The sequence below is a fragment of the Sinohyriopsis cumingii genome, chromosome 17 (assembly GCF_028554795.1).
Source record: "Sinohyriopsis cumingii isolate HCF-2022 chromosome 17, ASM2855479v2, whole genome shotgun sequence".
Classification (NCBI taxonomy): Eukaryota; Metazoa; Mollusca; class Bivalvia; order Unionida; family Unionidae; genus Sinohyriopsis; species Sinohyriopsis cumingii.
In genome coordinates this window covers 65,992,481-66,011,218 of record NC_142977.1, presented here as the reverse complement: position 1 = coordinate 66,011,218, position 18,738 = coordinate 65,992,481, and the positions used below count along the sequence as shown (strand labels likewise).

Below are 18,738 nucleotides of genomic sequence, written 5' to 3'. Positions count from 1 at the left end.
CCATTTTTCAGCACACAATAGGCTATACATCGTGGTCAGTATTAATGGTGGAGGAAGAACCCAGGAAAACCCCGGAAAGAACCACCAACCCACGAGAAGCTACTGGCAAGCTTTCTCACATACCCACATTAGCCGAATCCGAGACTCGAACCCACGCAGGAAAAATGGTAGTAAACCCAAAAGAAAATAAGAACATACAGTATGGCCAACCCTGCTACCAACTTGAACACATTCTTTTATTGATCAATAATATAGGGATGTTGTCTTAACACAGCAATTAAAAGGAAAATATGATTTTATCTTGGATTCCTGTAAATTCTTTTCAGACAGTCCCTTTTAGGGTTCTTGTTAAAATCTTTTTAGTGCTGATACTTCTGAACAAAGTTTTATCTACATGAGAGTTTTTATAATCAGAAGATTTCTGTATGGTGTCTAGTTGGTCCTAAATGAAACTTATGAAGATTTCTGTATGGTGTCTAGTTGGTCTTAAATGAAAATTAGGAAGATTTCTGTATGGTGTCTAGTTGGTCCTAAATGAAAATTAGGAAGATTTGACATCACATATGTCGGCCATGATAGCCATCTTTAAAATCTTGTTATTGCTATTCCTCATATCAACATGTTTTTTCACCAATAAACTTCTTATGATATTTAATTGGTCCTAAACGAAAACGGTGTCAATCTTACATGCCACATGACAAACTGCCCTGGTAATCATCTTGAAAATCTTGTTTTCACTTTAAGAATGGTTTCATCACTTTGCAGTTAGAAGAAGAAAATGTCTTATCATGGATTCATGGAAAATCATTTTTGTCAGTCAAGCATCTGTTTTCTTTCATGGAATTCTTGTTAGCTGTACTGGCCATAGACAAGAAGAGCTTATGAGATGGCCAGTTATATGTTGTACATCATCTGCCAGCCATCATCCAGTGTCAATCCATCTGTTGGCACATATTTGTTATTTACTACTCCCCTAAAGTACTTAAAGGATTGCCATGAAACTTGACACACATTTATCCCACATTCCAGTTGGTCCTAAATTATATTGATGCTGCTCTGACATACAATAGGGTGGCTGTCTTGGAAATATTATTATCACAGCAGCAATTGTAAAGATTTTGTTATTTCTACTCCTAGTGAATGGAAAGTCATACTGCCATGGGATTTTCATGATAAGAAATCTTAGGTGTGTAGTTCGTACTAATTAAAATGGTACTAATTTGACATCCAGTATGCCCCCCATTACATCCATCTTGAAAATCTTGATTTTGCTACTCCTAAACAGAAAACCATATGAACATTCAGTTTTCACCAGAAGACTAGTTATGATGTCTAGTTGATCCCAAATGAAAATAGTGCTATCTGACCTCAAGTATGGCTGACACAATGACCATATTGAAAATCTTGTGACAAATGCTCCTGAATGGATGGTCTTATCAACATTGGGTTTTCACCATAAGTCTTCTAATACTGTCTAGTATGTCCAGAGTGAAAATGGTACTGATCTTGTATCTAACATGGTGGCCATAGTGACTTATTTGAAACTCTTGTCCATCAAGACTGCAGTTAAATAGAAGAAATGATCTTATCTTGAATTCCTGGAAATTCTTATTGGAGAGTAGTGTCAATCCCTTCACTCTTTGTTCTGGTTTTATTATGGTAATTAAGTAGATTAATGAATTCATTGATAAAAGAATCACTGAGACACATTTAGTAAAACTATGGATATCAGGGCCCCAAGTGGCCGAGTGGTCTAAAGCGCTCACCGTTCCGGATCACTGCCATCTCACCTCTGTCTGCGTGAGTTCGAGTCCAAGGCTCGGCTAGCGTGGGTACATGGGAAAGCCTGCCAGTAGTTTCTCGTGGGTCGGTGGTTCATCCCTGGGTTTTCCAGGGTTCTTCCTCCACCAGTTATACTGGCCGCCATGTATAGCCTATCTTGTGCTGAAAAATGGCGTTAAACCCTAGAACAACAACAACAGCTATGGATATTTTTCTTTTAAGAAAAAAATGATTGACTGGAGAACTTTACAAATATTTAGATTCACTGTTTTAAAATGTAATTTTTCATTTTTCAGATCTTGAAGATGCAGTTTCAGTTGATAAGAAACCAACACCTGAACTCAATATAGTTGTAACAGGTAATTTTGAATTAATTGAAAGCCAAAATATGAATTTCTCTGCATGTATTCTACTGGGATGACCTCCTAGTTTTTGTTCCAAGTTGTTAACCCCTGCATATTCTGGGGATGTAGAATAGTTTCAGTGAACCCTTATGCATTTTGTTAAATGTGACTGATGGAGGCAACAAGTTTGCTTTGGGATGCATCCAATGATAATCTTCAGTTTGAGGTCTTGGACTTTTTAAAAGAATGCAGTTACATAAAAAAATGTTCTTATATTTAAAGGATTTTACCGTCTGTACCTTTGTTCTTGTATTTTATTCCTTTTTCAGGAGTTTTTCCAACATCTTTACTTTATCTTTTTATTGTTTGCTTTTTTAGGGAGTTCTTCCAACATATTTACCTTTATTTTGTCTCACAGTGCATATGTACTGTTTTTTTAAAATGATTAATTTTCCAAGTCATGTGTCATGGTTTTGTATTTTTGGTTGAAGAGGCTAGTCTTGCTGCCTAGATTTTATTCACCGGGGTATAGCTCACTTTGTTCATGTTTAATTAAACCATACATATACATACTTAATTCTAAGTTTCATATTTGATGATGTACCAGTTTATAATTTTCCAAATTTTCAAAATGTTTCTATATCCATAAATGCTGACCATTCCAAGTTTGGCAAAAAAAATTATCATTTTAACATCAGATTATACCATTATGATCTCTTTTGCCAGGTTCCAATTTTCTTGTTAGATAATTTTTATATATGGGTGAAATGCAACATAAAACACCATGGTAAGAATGTTTGGTGTTTCTATTGGGATGGGGTCAAAGGAAATGCCATCTTCAACAGTTCAGGTTTTTCATGGTTGATGTTTTATGTGGATGGTAAGAAAAGACATGAGGGGTTGGGGGATTGTCACTGGAAGAGGTTGAAGAAAAATGTCCGTCTTCAGTTGAGGGAGGGTATTCATATCTGGTGTGATGTTTAATGAGCATGAGTTGATGACAATAAAGGGGCTTGGGTGGTTGTCGTTAGGAGGGGTAAAAAAATATAAAAGTGCATATTGTGGCAGTGGCTTTCATTTCTAGGTCATATTGTTTTTAATTGGGTGATATTGTCATTGAAACTTTATATGAAGGAATTACATATTCTATCTGGTCATTTTGTTCACTCAAAATATTTATTATACTTGTTCCCCAGTCTCATTCTATTTAAGGGTGCATATTGTGATGATAGCAAGGGGTCATTTTGTGATTACCAGGATTCATATTGTGATTACAAGGGGTCATATTGTGATTACAAGGGGTATGTTATGATGTCAAGGGGGCATATTGTAATGACCAGGGTCATATTGTGATGACAAAGGGAATATTGTGATTACAACGGTGGCTGCATATTGTGATGACAGCTGGGCATATTGTGATGACAAGGGAGCATATTGTAATGATAATGCCCTCATATCCTGATGTCATGCCAGTTATTGCCCATGCCCTCATTCTGTTCAAGCAGGCACTTTGTGATGACAAGTGGGCATATTGTGATGATAATGCCCTCGTATCCCTATGTCTCCATACAAGTCATGTTATTGCCAATACCTCATTCTGTTCAAGGGGGTATATTGTAATGACATAGAAGTTTTCTTTTGCATTTTTAGGCAAGTCCATATTGACAGGGGTGTCTGTGTTTTTATGACTCATGCTTTGTGTCCATTAAACAACATTCCAGTGTAAAAGCATGTTTAAGAAATAACAGTGTACAAAAATCAAAGTATAAAAGCATGGTGAAGAAATAACATTTTATGTTGTAACAAAATCCCAGTATAAAAACATGGTGAAGAAATAACATTTACCATTGTAACAAAACCCCAGTATAAAAGCATAGTAAAGAAAAAACATTTACATTGTAACAAAAAAATGTATAACAACTTAGTGAAGAAATTTATACATTTAGAGGTTTAGGTAGCAGAGTGATCCCTCTTGAAAAAAAAAAAGACAATATATTCACACCCACGTAAGAATGATGATGAAAACCAAATATAATGTAGTTTTACTTAGAGAATATATAGAATGTGGAATTTGTGTGTAGTCTTGTGGATGAAATGATTCATTATGACAGCTTGTTGCTTCCAACATCATGTAAAATGTGGCTTCACTGTAAAGGTGGAACAACTCAGTGGCTCCTATGAACCGTTCTGTAATAAGATATGAATGTATTACCACTGATACTATATTTATATACAGAATATCCAGTTAAAAAGTCACCACAAATGAGGAGGGGTAAGTCAGATATCATTCACTGCAGCCCAAAGGCTTGTACCGTATTGTTATTTGCTAGTCCATATCTGCCTTCATAATCCTTCAACCATTTATTTACACAATTATTTCTCCCTCAGATTCATTCCCTGACCACATAAATGTTAGGAAATAAACTCTGGTAATCCAGGATTGTCTTTCCCTGACCACATTAATGTTTGGAAATAAACTCTGCTACCTTCTGAAACTTGCAATTTTACCAAGGCAGTAGTTTTGTTTCCTATCTGTATTACATATACATGAATAGGAAAAAATCTTACTCCTTACCTTCCCTTGTCACTGATATGCATTGTTACCTATTGGCTGGATGTTTACTGTAGGCATTGTTAGCTATTGGCTGGATGTTTACTACTACAATTCACATCACGCTTGGTCTCTGGTAATCCAGGATTATCTTTCTTGTGTACAAAGGTATATTTTTGCATGTTACAATAATTATTATGTGATTTTTGAATAGTAACATTAAATGATTTTGCTCTCAAGCATTACTTGTAGGGCACAGAAGACAGTTGTGGGGCCCAATAGTGTCAGTATGTTCCAGTGCAGGTCAAAAAAGATGATATAATCCATTAAGTGCCATGATTGTGGTCTAAGAGGGTCAATATGCTTGGCATTTATAAAGTCTATAAAAATAATTAGATATGTACCATGAACATCTTGGCTCATGAGATTCCTGCAAGCCTCACAATCAAGTGTAACAATTTTATCAGAGACAGAAAACGTTGTAAGGGTATATGTAGTCAACCATAAATTTATATGTATGATTTATCTTTGCGGAGACGAAAATAGAATCAGGTGGGTCTGGGATCATCTGGGCTGCTGTCAGTTTTACATTAATGTAACCTATTCAGCTGTGCGAGTTCAACAGTTTCACTGGATTCTCACCAGTTCTGTTTTCTCGGTAAAGACAAGTTGTACTTTTCTCTTATTTTTGTGGTTTTGTGATCATTGGTCATCCTTCCCCTCATTTTAGGAAAGCGGTTTATCCTTCATGTAGGGAATCCAGCCATTCTTTCTCAAAGGGTGGCTCTGATTATTGTAGGATGCTTATGCATTTCTGCCACTGATTACCTTTTCTCCTAATGTTAATGTTATCTTGGAATATATTCAGTGGAGAAAGTACATTTGTTAGTACATTATGCATCTCCAGGAATACTTATCTGATCACATTAAACCCCTTCCCTGCAAGCATCCTCATTAATGTATAGCTCTGCTTCAACTGGTAAACATTTGGCCAATTTGTAGCTGCCTACTGGTTGCAAGGGGAGGTAATGACTGAGTTGTTTTTGTTTTCTTCCCTTCATCAATATGTTATATAGACAGGAAAGATGGAAATTTTGTCTTTCCTTGATTGCTGGATTTGAGAGCTTAATTTTTAATGTAAATGTATTGAGGTAAGTATTCTCAGAGAAACACACTTTACCAAAGACGAATTTCCCCTTTCAATGCTTCTGCAGGCCTGTAATCATGTATTTGTGGAGTTATTTCCCTTTGTCACAAGCTTTGATCTTGTATGTTATTCTAAATTAGGCATGTGCAACTTCCTCCAAGGCATGGATGACATAAGTAATTTATCAAGCTGCACAGTATAATCAGATAAAGCCAGTTTGCAGGCTGGATGTGTCCCTTGGGCCCTGGGTTACACATGCCTACTTTAAATGGTCGTCCTATAAGACTTGAATTGTAATGTGCAAAAACTATTTACAATTGATTATCTTTGCAGATTACTAGGAAGTTTATATATCTAACGTGGTGCAAGGTATTTTACATACATTTTAGAGTGGGACTGAGCACATAAAACCTATTTGTATTGTTTAACCACAAGTTTCTTAAAAGATCATTACATTTTAGTTGCCTCCTGCACAAACATGGAGAGATATGGTAGGTCTAAAGTTAATGTCATGATTTACTAGGAGTTAATGTCTTGATTGTCTCACCTGCTTAAACATCATAAGTGACCACTGATAAATGTTTGCACCAAAATGTTTAAAAGTCACATATTGTCTACATCAGTAGCTGCATTCAGTTGAAACTTTACGAAAGCTGATGTGCTATTAGTTCCAGTCATACTTGTCTTGTCTGCTTAAACATTAAGCTTAGCTCATCATTTTGAACATTGTTAAAAATTTGTGGTTCAATATTTTTAGAATCTATAGAGCTGTTGTATCAGCTGCAACTATTCAGCTGAAAGTTTGATATAAAATTACAATAGGTCTAAAGATAATGTACTGATTTTCTATAGTATTCTCACACCATCCCATTCATTTGTACCCTCCTGCTGACTTTCTGGGGGAAAAAGGAGACATCAAGGATATAAATAAAATACAAAACACTTGGTCAATTCATTCACAGATTTATTAGTTCTAACCTGATTTTTTCCAGGGGGTCCAAATCACTGTCAGCTTGTTGGCATTTCAAATCAAATGGGAGTTTAGCATCACAGTTGCCATATTTGCTTGGGCCAATCTATGTTTTCAAGCAACAGATGTGATATAGTTTCACTGTCTTTGAAAATCTCAATTCTGTGCATTTTGGAATTACATCTCTTTCGGCACATATATACAAGATTTTTTCCTATTTCTTTGTTCAGTTTGTTTTAGAAATATTAAAACTAGACATTGCATACATTGGACGCAGAATGACTTAGTTTGTACTGAAATAGATACTAGAATTAGACAGCGAGCAGTCTGTTTGCTTGTTTACATTTGGAACTTACATTTGCGTTGAAATACCAATAATTAAACATTGTTAGGGACCCATTAGTGACACTCAGGTTTGAAATTATAAATCAGTGAATGTAATGATTACGTTGTATGCATTTTTTTATATCCTTGATGCTTTTTGTTTTTTAAAATTGGTAGGGGGGTACAAATAAATGGGAAGGTATGTTAATACTGTAGGAATTTCAGTCATGTCTCTTGTCTGTCTAACCTGTTTAAACAAAAAGCATGTTATCATGATAAACAATATTCAAATTTTATTGTCCAGTTTCATGAAGTTGTGTTTCTTCAACATCAATTAGTGTATTCAACAGAAAATTTAGGATAATAGTAGGTCTGAAGTTAATAAGCTGAGCTGTGAGGAGTTCTTGTCTTGCCTGTTTAATTTTCACTGTCGACAATGATGAATAGATGTCTATAAGGTAGAGGGATTATACTGACAGGCTGATCAAGTACAAAATCCATTAATATTTCTACCCAACAAAGAAATAATGAGTTTACAATAATTGACTGGCAAATTTTTTATTCCGATTGTGATGTGCAAACATTAAAGAACCAGTTTCTTAAAACATTCATGTTAGATCAGGATAATACAGAGAAGTCTTATTAGTTCTTTGTCAGATTTTTGTATTTATGCTATTGCCAAATGAGTTTCTCTGCTGTACCTGAGTGTATTTGTCCTCTGTTGCTACCTTAACCCACCTATCCTGCAATTTGTGTTAAATTGTAATAACTTACCCTGTGATAATATATTTTGATAAGTAGTTATATATATATATATATATATATATATATATATATATATATATATATATATATACATACATACATACATACATAAACACTGCATATGTATGTATTCTTTCAGCAAATTGAAAAGTTGTGGCAAAATGAAGATTGACGAAAACACCCAAGTCATTAACACTAATGACTGTTTTATATCAAATGAAGATTGATGACAACACCCAAATCATTAACACTAATGGCTGTTTCATAGTCAATGAAGATTGACGACAACACCCAAATCATTAACACTAATGGCTGTTTCATAGTAAATGAAGATTGATGACAACACCCAAATCATTAACAGAAATGGCTGTTTCATAGTCAATGAAGATTGACGACAACACCCAAATCATTAACACTAATGGCTGTTTCATAGTAAATGAAGATTGATGACAACACCCAAATCATTGACACTAATGCCTGTTTCATAGTAAACGAAGCTCGACAATAACTTTCATTCTGAATAGAAATGAATCTAGGGGTTTAAACTTTATCAGTTCATATTACAACAGTGTCTAATACACTTAGCCATCTTGTTGATTCCAAAACTGGAAAAAAACATGATAGTTCAATGAGATGTGTTGAATGTGGTAATCAGCTAATAGATTTTCTGTCAGTGACATTTTTATTATAATACCTTTTTTAGAATTACACTTAAAGTGTACTATATTGCAAGCATGTATTGTTAGATTCACTTGTCAAGTTTTCTATAAGATTTGTTTCCTCATAAGAGCTCACATTTAAATTGCTAAGAGAAGTACGATATGCAGTAAAATTTGAATTTATTTTATGTCCGCAATCATTTGTATCATTTTAATTTTTAAGAGTAAATCTTATTCGAATGTTACTCAAGTCAGATCTTGTTCACTCCAAGAGACAGGGGAAATCAGTTTGAATAATTCTTAGTTCAAGTGAATGAGAATGACCTTTCCATGTGAGTGTAAATCAGTAGTCAAGCTAATTGAGTGCATGATGGGCAGTGACAAGTATGTATATATTACCTTATTGTTATAACAAATTGTACCAGCAGCTGGCCCCACTTGGTGCCCAGCATTAAGAGGATAGTATTAGGACTGGTCTGCCTGGTGTGAGGATAATGGGACTTGGTGGGACATGATGCCACATGTCTGGCATGGTGCTCCAGTGCTAGACATCACTATAAAATGCCACACTGCAGCAATATGACTGCAGAATTGTTAAAGCTGTGATAAAAGTCCAAATCATGTACACACACAGCTTATTATGAATTGTTTTCAGTGTGTGTGTGTGTGTGTGAGTGCAAGCTATTCATGGATTGGGGAGTGATGTATACTGTCATTAAAAAAGCAATAAAATAGAGAACAGAAGAAACACAACAGTTATGTATATAAAATGATGTAAAGTAAATGCATATGAACACCTCTATTTAACCTAAAACAAATTTTCTAATGTTTTTCATTTTTTAATCTCTGTAAGGAAAAGGTATAAATCAATAACCTGGTCAACACTTAGATGCATGTGTTTAGTGAAACTACACAAAAATGTTTTACAGAAAGAGAATATCTATATTAATAATAATAATGAGGACTTTGTAATGCGCCTAATCTTTAGAAGCTCTAAGCGCTTTACAACATTAGACAATACCTATAAGATAAAAAAACATATAATAATATTATTACAAAAACAAACACCATTAAATTAGAAAAACATTAAAAAATAAAAAACATGGAGAGAATATTTCAGGTAGGAAACATTATTAGGTCTTTAAGTTTGTTCTTGCAGTCGAAATAAGTGAGTTTTGAGAGCCCTCTTGAATGTGATCACTGTTCCTTTGTGTCAAAGTTCAGTGGGCAATTCATTCCATGTTGCTGGGCCCTGGTATGCAAAAGAACGCTATCCATAAGAATTTGTTTTCATAATGGGAATAATGAGTATACAATTGTCAGAAGAGGAGCATAAGTATCTTGCTGGTGTGTACACATGGGTGAGGTCGGATAGGTATGTTGGACTAGAGTCCGACAGTGAAACTTAGCACAGAGACAAATTTTGTGTTTGATTCTGGATCAAATGGATAGCCAGTGTAGGGTACAGAGCAGCGGGGAGGTGTACTCTGATTGTGGTACTCTAAGTATAATCCGAGCAGCTGTGATGCAGCATTTAATTTCACTTCTTGGTTGGGTATAATATAAATTGCTATTATAAGACATTTGATATATACTTTTATTAATAGATGTCATTCGGTGCAACGTTTGATAGGATCATCACAAGAAACTAGCTCAGGACTAAGTAACTATGTAAAAACTACTGTACTAAGTAACTATGTAAAAGCTACTGTACTAAGTAACTAGGTAAAAGCTACTGTACTAAGTAACTAGGTAAATACTGTGCTAAGTAACTCTGTAAAAACTACTGTACTAAGTAACTATGTAAATACTGTGCTAAATAACTATGTAAAAACTACTGTCCTAAGTAACTATGTAAATACTGTGCTAAGTAACTATGTAAAAACTACTGTACTAAGTAACTATGTAAATACTATGCTAAATAACTATGTAAAAACTACTGTCCTAAGTAACTATGTAAAAACTACTGTACTAAGTAAGTATGTAAAAACTACTGTCCTAAGTAACTATGTAAATACTGTGCTAAGTAACTATGTAAAAACTACTGTCCTAAGTAACCTATGTAAAAACTACTGCATCAAGAGTGACTGATTGTGTAGTGATATCTCATCTCCAGGTATTCATTTAACTTTCATTGTAAAGTGACCAGACAATTCAAGGCTGAATGATTAAATCAAATTGATTTTTTTAAATTCAAAAGATCAAACATTTAGGTTAAAAATTCAAGGGAGTACAGTCTGCCCCATCTGGCTTTTACTTGAGAGAACAGATTGTTTACTTGGATCAAATTGTCAGTTTGAGAAATGGTGGGTGTTCAGGCCATCAGATTCAGGACAGTGAGATTGGAGGAAATACAGATTTTGTTTGTATATTCAATTTTGATAATGTTTTATGAGCTAATTCTAGTTAATAGAGTGATGGAATATATTTTCTGTTACCTTTTCATCAAAGATTACTTCCTTCCTATTTCTCTCTCAATTACACATACACCCACACCAAACCCACCCCACCAGATAAACTCATGCATATAAATTATTTTATTCCTTTTATAGAAACTTCCGATGAGATTCTTGCCAAGTACAGGAAAAAGTCCATTCTGACAAGTACACCTACAGCAGAGAGTTTAGCTGCAGGAGGAATGACAGATAAGGAAAAACGACAATCAGCCAAGGACCAGGAGGAGGACTCAGTTCCACTGTATGACCCAAACAACTTGGAAAACTGTCCGGCCTATTTGGATGCAAAACGAAAACTTCGAATGGTGTTAAGTACTGGAGATTTTCAACTTGGTTTTGGAACATCATACTTTGGTATTGTTCCTAATAGTCCACGAGACATGGACCACCTTCGGAAAGAAAATAATGATCTAGTGTACTTGCTGCGGGCTCAACTCTCAGAAGCAATTAACTTGCAGAACAAGGCCACAGTAGCACAGCTTCATGAGGCATTACGATGTGTCAGGCAGTTTGATACAGATGGGTATGTCCTCTTCATGACAAAAATATTAAGATTCATGAATTTTATGAACATTTAATTTATTTTCTTTTACTCTTCATATAATTCACCAAGTAGTTTTAAATGCTGTTGACTGTATAATTATGCCTGTGGTGAGGATTAAAGAAAGAACCCAACAAAACACTACCACCTCACTCTCTCATTCTCCGTGTTGTTATTGATGGTATTCCACTTCTTGCAGTTACAATTGTTAAATGGGGGCCCCGAGTGGCCGAGTGGTCTAAAGCGCCCTCCATTACGGATCACTGCCATCTCACCTCTGTCTGCGCCGGTTCGAGTCTCAGATTCAGCTAGTGTGGGTATGTGAGAAAGCTTGCCGGTAGCTTCTCGTGGGTCGGTGGTTCTATCTGGGGTTTTCCCGGGTTCTTCCTCCACCATTAATACTGACCGCCATGTATAGCCTATCGTGTGCTGAAAAATGGCATTAAACCCCATAACAACAACAACAACATAATTGTTAAATGAGAAATCCAATGTAGCAAGACCATTAAGAATACAATTTCTTATTAGCAAGTTTATGGAATATATATCCTTGACCCAATTGATCAAGAATAAATTGTATGTATCTGCAGTTGCTTTCGTCAAAAATCTGCTGCCTGATCTTAGAAGTAAATCCATTCCTTCCAAGCTATTATTATGAAAGCCATATTTGTTTCTTTTTATAGTAAAAGAAGCACGAAAACGTCTTCTGCTTAGGGGGCGCTCACCAGTTATTATGTACTTTTGAGAGAGTGACATATGTAAGGTGAAGTTGTTTGCATTTAAAACATGTACAATGGAGAGAATGTTGGCCTACTTCTACGCTACATTAATGTAATATGGATGATATTTCTTTGGATATTGTACTTTTGGAAATTGTACATGATCTAAGCACACTGCTAACTAAAATGGCTGCTCCCTTGTGCTAAAAAATCAGCCTGAATTAGTCTAAAGTACACTATCCATAGCAGCTATTAAAATAGGGAAAATGAATTTTGCCAGACTTAAAAAAAATGTTATTGGCTCTTTTTATACAATTTACCTCTGAAGTTCAGTAAGTGAAAATGACCTTGGTGAGCTAGCACTTTTTTGAAAGGTGCACATCTGGAGTAAAGCCAAGCTGTAAACTCTATAAACCATATTACACCCATCAATCATACACCAAAATAAAGGGAATTAAAGGTCCATTAAATTATGCCTAAGATATACAAGGTCTTTTTTAAATAGCCAGTATAACCAGTGAGGAAAGCCGGGGAAATTCTTTATCTTTAAAATTCTAACCTTATGCAAAATACGAAACTGTAGAGCACCACCTTAATACCAAGATGGAATTCAGATAAGAGTAGTCTCCTCTTCAGTAATGGGATTGGTGCCCAAATCACTTCACTTATCAGATGCTACTTTTGTTCGTGCTTGGAAGCTCATTCTTTCTCAAGGACTTCACTTGATCAGTTTCTAAAAATTGGAAAATATAATATGGTACTTTTGTTTCTTGATCTATCTTCATCATAGCTGAATATTTATTGTTTCATTTGTCAAACTACTTTAACCAATAAACTGAACCAGTGTCATTTTAATTACCTTTTAAGTTCAGTTTGCTTTTACTTCTGTAAAGTATCTATTCTATTATTATGGAGTCATGCATGTAATTTCCTTGCATATTTTTCTTTATTTGCATTATCACCAACACAGTATGTTCAATGCAACATTTGACTTTTAGTATCACCATAGACAAGCCACATAGCCGGCTATGGTGATCTTTCCCAGGATTGGTAATAATGGACTTCATCATCGGACACAACTGAAAGTAGAGCACACCAGCTATAGTACCTCCATTTACCTCCACCTTTGGCTTATAGGGAAAGGTGAGCTATTTTCATGATATACCCAGTCCCAGTTTCAAAACAGATGTCACCAAACACTCAGTCCATACTGTTTTGATGCAATGGCCCAGATACTATTCCAGGACATTCCATCATATATGGGCCATGTTACTTCAAAATGGTGATCATTACCTCAGTACCTGGTATTAGACACCAGAAGTCAGATGGCTCCAGCTCAGTTCTACAGCTGGAACTGTGTATAGTGATACTTTACTGGTACCCAGTCTGCATTGCCACAACCAGAGCTTCCATCACAGCAAAGATTACTGGGCCAGTACATATGCGGTAAGTGACCACTTGAACAATTTTTTATTCCATCACTTGATATAGCTTTCCCAGACCATGATTCCAGCCTTGGTACAGCCTTTACCTGTGCCATCTTACACCAAGAGTTTGGTGATCTGTCTTCCCAATAAACCCAGTTGTGGTTCGAAAACAAGTGACTGTGTACAACAACTGGTCACACTTTATCTAGCTGCACCCCTGTCACGGACATCCAGCATAACCAGTACCTGACTTGGTGAACTTTCTTCCACACTATAAATGAATGGACCCATGGAAGCATCACAGACCAGCACCAAGCAGGTCCATCACCAATCCCAAATTCATCATTATTCAGTATTGGCTATGGCAACTACCAAATCCAGGAGACCTGTTCAAGTGAGTGCCTGGAGATCACCATGTTGCAATATAGACAAACTCCCAGCTTCATTCACTGTCCCTGACCCTCAACTTTACCATTTCAGTCATCATAACCTTTACAGGAGGATTCCATGCACCCTTACAGGAGGATTCCATGCACCTTTACAGGAGGATTCCATGCACCCTTACAGGAGGATTCCATGCACCTTTAAAGGAGGATTCCATGCACCTTTACAGGAGGATTCCATGCACCCTTACAGGAGGATTCCATGCACCTTTACAGGAGGATTCCATGCACCTTTACAGGAGGATTCCATGCACCCTTACAGGAGGATTCCATGCACCTTTACAGGAGGATTCCATGCACCCTTACAGGAGGATTCCATGCACCCTTCTCTAACAAGTTAGAAGACACATTCAGAAGAACCATCTTCCCTTCTTGATCTGATGTTGCCAGTGGAGTACTCAGCCATCTGTGTATCTGTGACTCAGTATACACTCACCTCGTGTATAGAGCAGTTAAGTTCCTTCACAACACAACCCCACTGGGATTTTGGTCCAGGCCTTTTTAAGCTTATCCTTTCTCAACAACATCTTCGGACAACTGAGTTTAGCATTGACACCTCCAAGTACAGCATGGATACCCTGAGTTTAGCGTGGATATATTGAAATCCACAGTGCTTCTTTGGGAGGTAAACTTTGCAGTAAAATCTTGAATTTGAGCATCACATTGTAGGAATACCCAAATTCTTTGTTTTCCTCTTGTTTCAGATGCCTTGTCAACAAGGATAATCCTGTCCCATTTAGTCCATTTATTCATGTGGATATGGGGTCCAAAAATTCCCTTTGGCGTGAGTTTGTTTTGCCCTTGAATGTTCGTTGGGGATCACCTTGGTGGTTTTCCACCACTTGAAGAATAAAATCTTAGCTGGATAATCTGGTCTTCTCATTGCTGGTTCAAAACCTCCCACTCTGCATCACTGCTTCATGAGACAGTCATAGATGATCATGATATCCTTTGTGATAGTTGAAACTTGAACTTGTTAAGTTTTCCCATAATTAGTCTGACAGAAAAGGGAATATCAAAACTAAAAAATATATCATTTTAAAATCAGAATTTGTTTTATTTACAAAGCATCCAATATTGTCATTTACCTGACTATCAATATCTTTTAATTTCCTGGACACTATATTTTTACAATTTATAATTTTAAATAATAGATACGATTTTGAGACACCAAGTTTGTTTCTGTAGGCCATCATTGGAGAAAAAAAAAGTTGGGACACAGACTAAGGAATCCGTTTCACCTGATTCAGCAGTGCAGCTTGCTACTTTAGAGTCCATTCAGCAGCATCACAATTAAGTGGGTTACTCTCCTTGGACATTGTGTTAGTGAAAAGTTTTCATCATCTGCATCCATTCAGACCGCTCCGGTGGCCTAGTGGTTAGAGAGTCCACCTCAGAAGCAGGAGGTCATGGGTTCAAACCCAGCTGAGTCATACCAAAGACTAACAAAAATGGTACTAACAGCTGCCTCGCTAGGCACTCAGCATTAAGAGGTTAGTGTTAGGACTGGTCAGCCTGGTATCAGGATAATATGACTGGGTGGGACATCATGCTACATGTCTGCGGCTTGATGCCCCAGTGCTAGACATCACTATAAACTGTCACACTGCAGACATCGCAGTGATATGACTGAAAAATTGTTAAAGCTATGTTAAAGATCCTAATCACACACATTCACACCTCATCTGCATCCATGCATAAACCATGTGCTAAACTTGGCCTATATCTTATACAAGTAAAGCTGCTTCATCTATGTTCAAAGATTAAAGAAGGACAACTCCAGTTTAAGGGGCTGTAACTCTCTCCTTTACTTAACATATTATGATCTGGTAATGTATTTAAAGAAGAAACTAGTTTCTTAAAAAGGGCATTTGCCCAGGCCCTCCCTGCAGTTATAACACTGTAAGAACATGCACTTCTGCTCAAGTAGTAACTGATAGTTAAAGGGTTTGGGATTCTAGTCCCTCTATCAAAGGGGAGACAAATCCAGTCTGACTTCCATCTTCATAACCAGACAATTATTTAGCATTTCAGCTTCAAAATAAGACAAAAGACATGGCCAATGCCTTTTAAGCCTGGAGGGGTGGATTTGCAAGGTAGTGGATGTACTGTTAATATATTTTGATTGGGTAAGTAATAATGAAGAAAACTGCTTAAAAATTTGCTTCTATTTTAGTAGCTTTTAACTGATGATTACCTTTTGTTACTCATCTGTATTTTATCTTATAATATATTGCTAAATGTAGTGTGTTAGAGACTAGTAAGAAACCTGTAGCTGGATAACCAGAGACGGTCTCACTTCATAGCCTACCTGGTCCGGTGAATCAGTGGGTAATCTTAACATTCACACCTGTCTCACCTTTATGCTTTACATTTTATTTTTGCCTGTAAGTTTTGCACTGTGTTTCCAGCTGCAAGAAGCTTGTGAGATCACTGCAGGAGGATTACCAGGGAAGGTCTAGCTATGTAGCCTACCTGGTCAGATGTAAACAGGGGCTCCTCACTACATATTCTCACCTGCAGAGACTTCTCAGCAGAATCAAAAGGTAATTGCAAATTCCAACTTAGCAGTCCTTATATCAACAGTTTAAATCGTAGTTTTACCTTATCAATAATTAAATTTATTGTCCAATTAATAATGATATTTCTTGCCTTATCAGTAAATACACACCGCTCCGGTGGCCTAAGTAGTTAGAGTGTCCACCTTCGATGCAGAAAGTCACACGTTAGAATCCAGGCATAGTCATACAAAAGACTTATAAAAATGGTACTAGCAGCTGCCTTGCTTGGCCTGGTGTCAGGGTAATGTGAGTGGGTGGGACATGTCTGCGGCATGATGCCCCAGTGCTGGATATTACTCTAAACTGCAGACATTGTAGCGATATGAATGGAAAATTGTTAAAGCTATGTTAAAAATCGAAATCACACACACACAGTATATTACTATGAAATCTTAATAGATTAAACCCTGTCCAGTCTAACATCAGTTGGTTCCTAAGCTGCCTTTTAAGTCCCAATGGAATGTAAAATGTAAATACATGAACTTTCAAATGAGTTTTCTGGACATTGGCAATGAGAAGATTGGGGGTGGATGGCAACGAGAAAATTGGGGGTGCACTTTTTCATAATTTAATACTCGTTTTATGATCGTGTTGGGAACAATTGTCATTAAATTGCTTTTCTAATGAAGCTGTTTACTTTTCTGTATAAATTACCTTTTTTTTCTCAAGATAACCAATAGATCTTTAAAAACATTACTCCATGAATTTTCAACACACAACATGTGAAGAGTAAAGTCCGATTGTTATAGCTGTGTAATTATTTTGCACAGAAGAATTTATTATGTGCTTTAAAATCTTGAGATAACTCGTTCAGCTGCCATTTCTGATACTTGAAATTTACAAGTTTTTCGTATGCGTCTACATCACTAAGTCATCTGAATTTGAAAATTTATAAAAACTAATTGCTGCCTACATCAATATCAGAGCCTTTACCTTAGTTATTGAATCTTTCATAGTTATGATTCTAATCGTGAAAACTTCATAAGTACTGAATGAAATCCGCGACCGCCATTTTGGAGAGTGGTGATTACGACCCAGTTACTTTAAATAGCAGATATCGACCAGTGCATAAACAGTGACCACGTGATCTGATGTAATTGTCATTCGCAGAAATGAATGTAGTATCTCCTCGAAGGTGGCGCTATGAAAACCAGCTCAAAATGGCTGATGTTTACAGCAGGCGTCAAAATAGGCACTTACATGCAAATGGAATAGAGGCATCGAAAGGCGCTTCCATGCAAATGGAGTAGAGGCGTCCAAAGACGCTTGCATGAGGTAAAGGGTTAAAAGAAAAAAATTCAATTATTAGGATAATGATGCCACAATTTCATTTCTAATAATAGTGAAATTTCTGCCTATTCTTGAGCAAACCACTGAGTGTCAATTCAGGAATTTTAAGTTCGTTACCAACTTTGCAACATGCTTTTCCATAATGAAGCATATCTGTGAAACAAAGTTTTCCATCACTAATTAATTCTTTTGCTTGCATTTTTTGCTATTGTTGATCATATTTGTGAACTGGCAGGATAAACCGCTGCTTAATGTTAGATACATTAATTATCTTACCAACATAATAATATTGATATCAGTATTCATTTGGTAAATTTAAATGAGTTGATTTGACACACTACCGTGACCACTAGCTGTCATGCAGGTACTATTTTCATGCCTTGTAAATTCTTTTGATTCCATTCCCCTTTACTTTATTTAATGCAAAACATGTAACTAATGTGATAACACAAAGCAGATCTACTTTTGATTGATTGAAATAATACAGCAAACACTTCTGCAATTAGAAGATTGAAACACTCAGCACTTAATTAGGTTCTCACAGAAATGCTCATGGACATAGCTAAGATAGTAGATTGACACTTTTCATATTGGAATGCAAGAGGGCATATTGCATTTATGATGATTACACTAAAACTGAATTAAAAGATGGGAACCTTCAGCCTTTCAGTGAAGAAGGGTTGGCCTTATCTAGTTGCCACTACTAGGATTGCATTGTATTGCATCGTATCTTACGCAAAACATTTAGTGATGACGAAT

General features: G+C 36.2%; 1 protein-coding gene across 1 annotated transcript in view; it reads left to right on the top strand.

Annotated features, from left to right (window-relative positions):
• LOC149779141 (GTPase-activating protein and VPS9 domain-containing protein 1-like) overlaps positions 1 to 18,738 on the top strand; it is a 99,744-nt gene that overhangs the window by 64,213 nt on the left and 16,793 nt on the right. Inside the window, exons 15-17 of the mRNA XM_089939700.1 lie at positions 2,079 to 2,141; positions 11,095 to 11,521; positions 16,540 to 16,674. Of these exons, the coding sequence (XP_089795826.1) occupies positions 2,079 to 2,141; positions 11,095 to 11,521; positions 16,540 to 16,674 (625 nt within the window). The remainder of the gene's footprint in view (positions 1 to 2,078; positions 2,142 to 11,094; positions 11,522 to 16,539; positions 16,675 to 18,738) is intronic.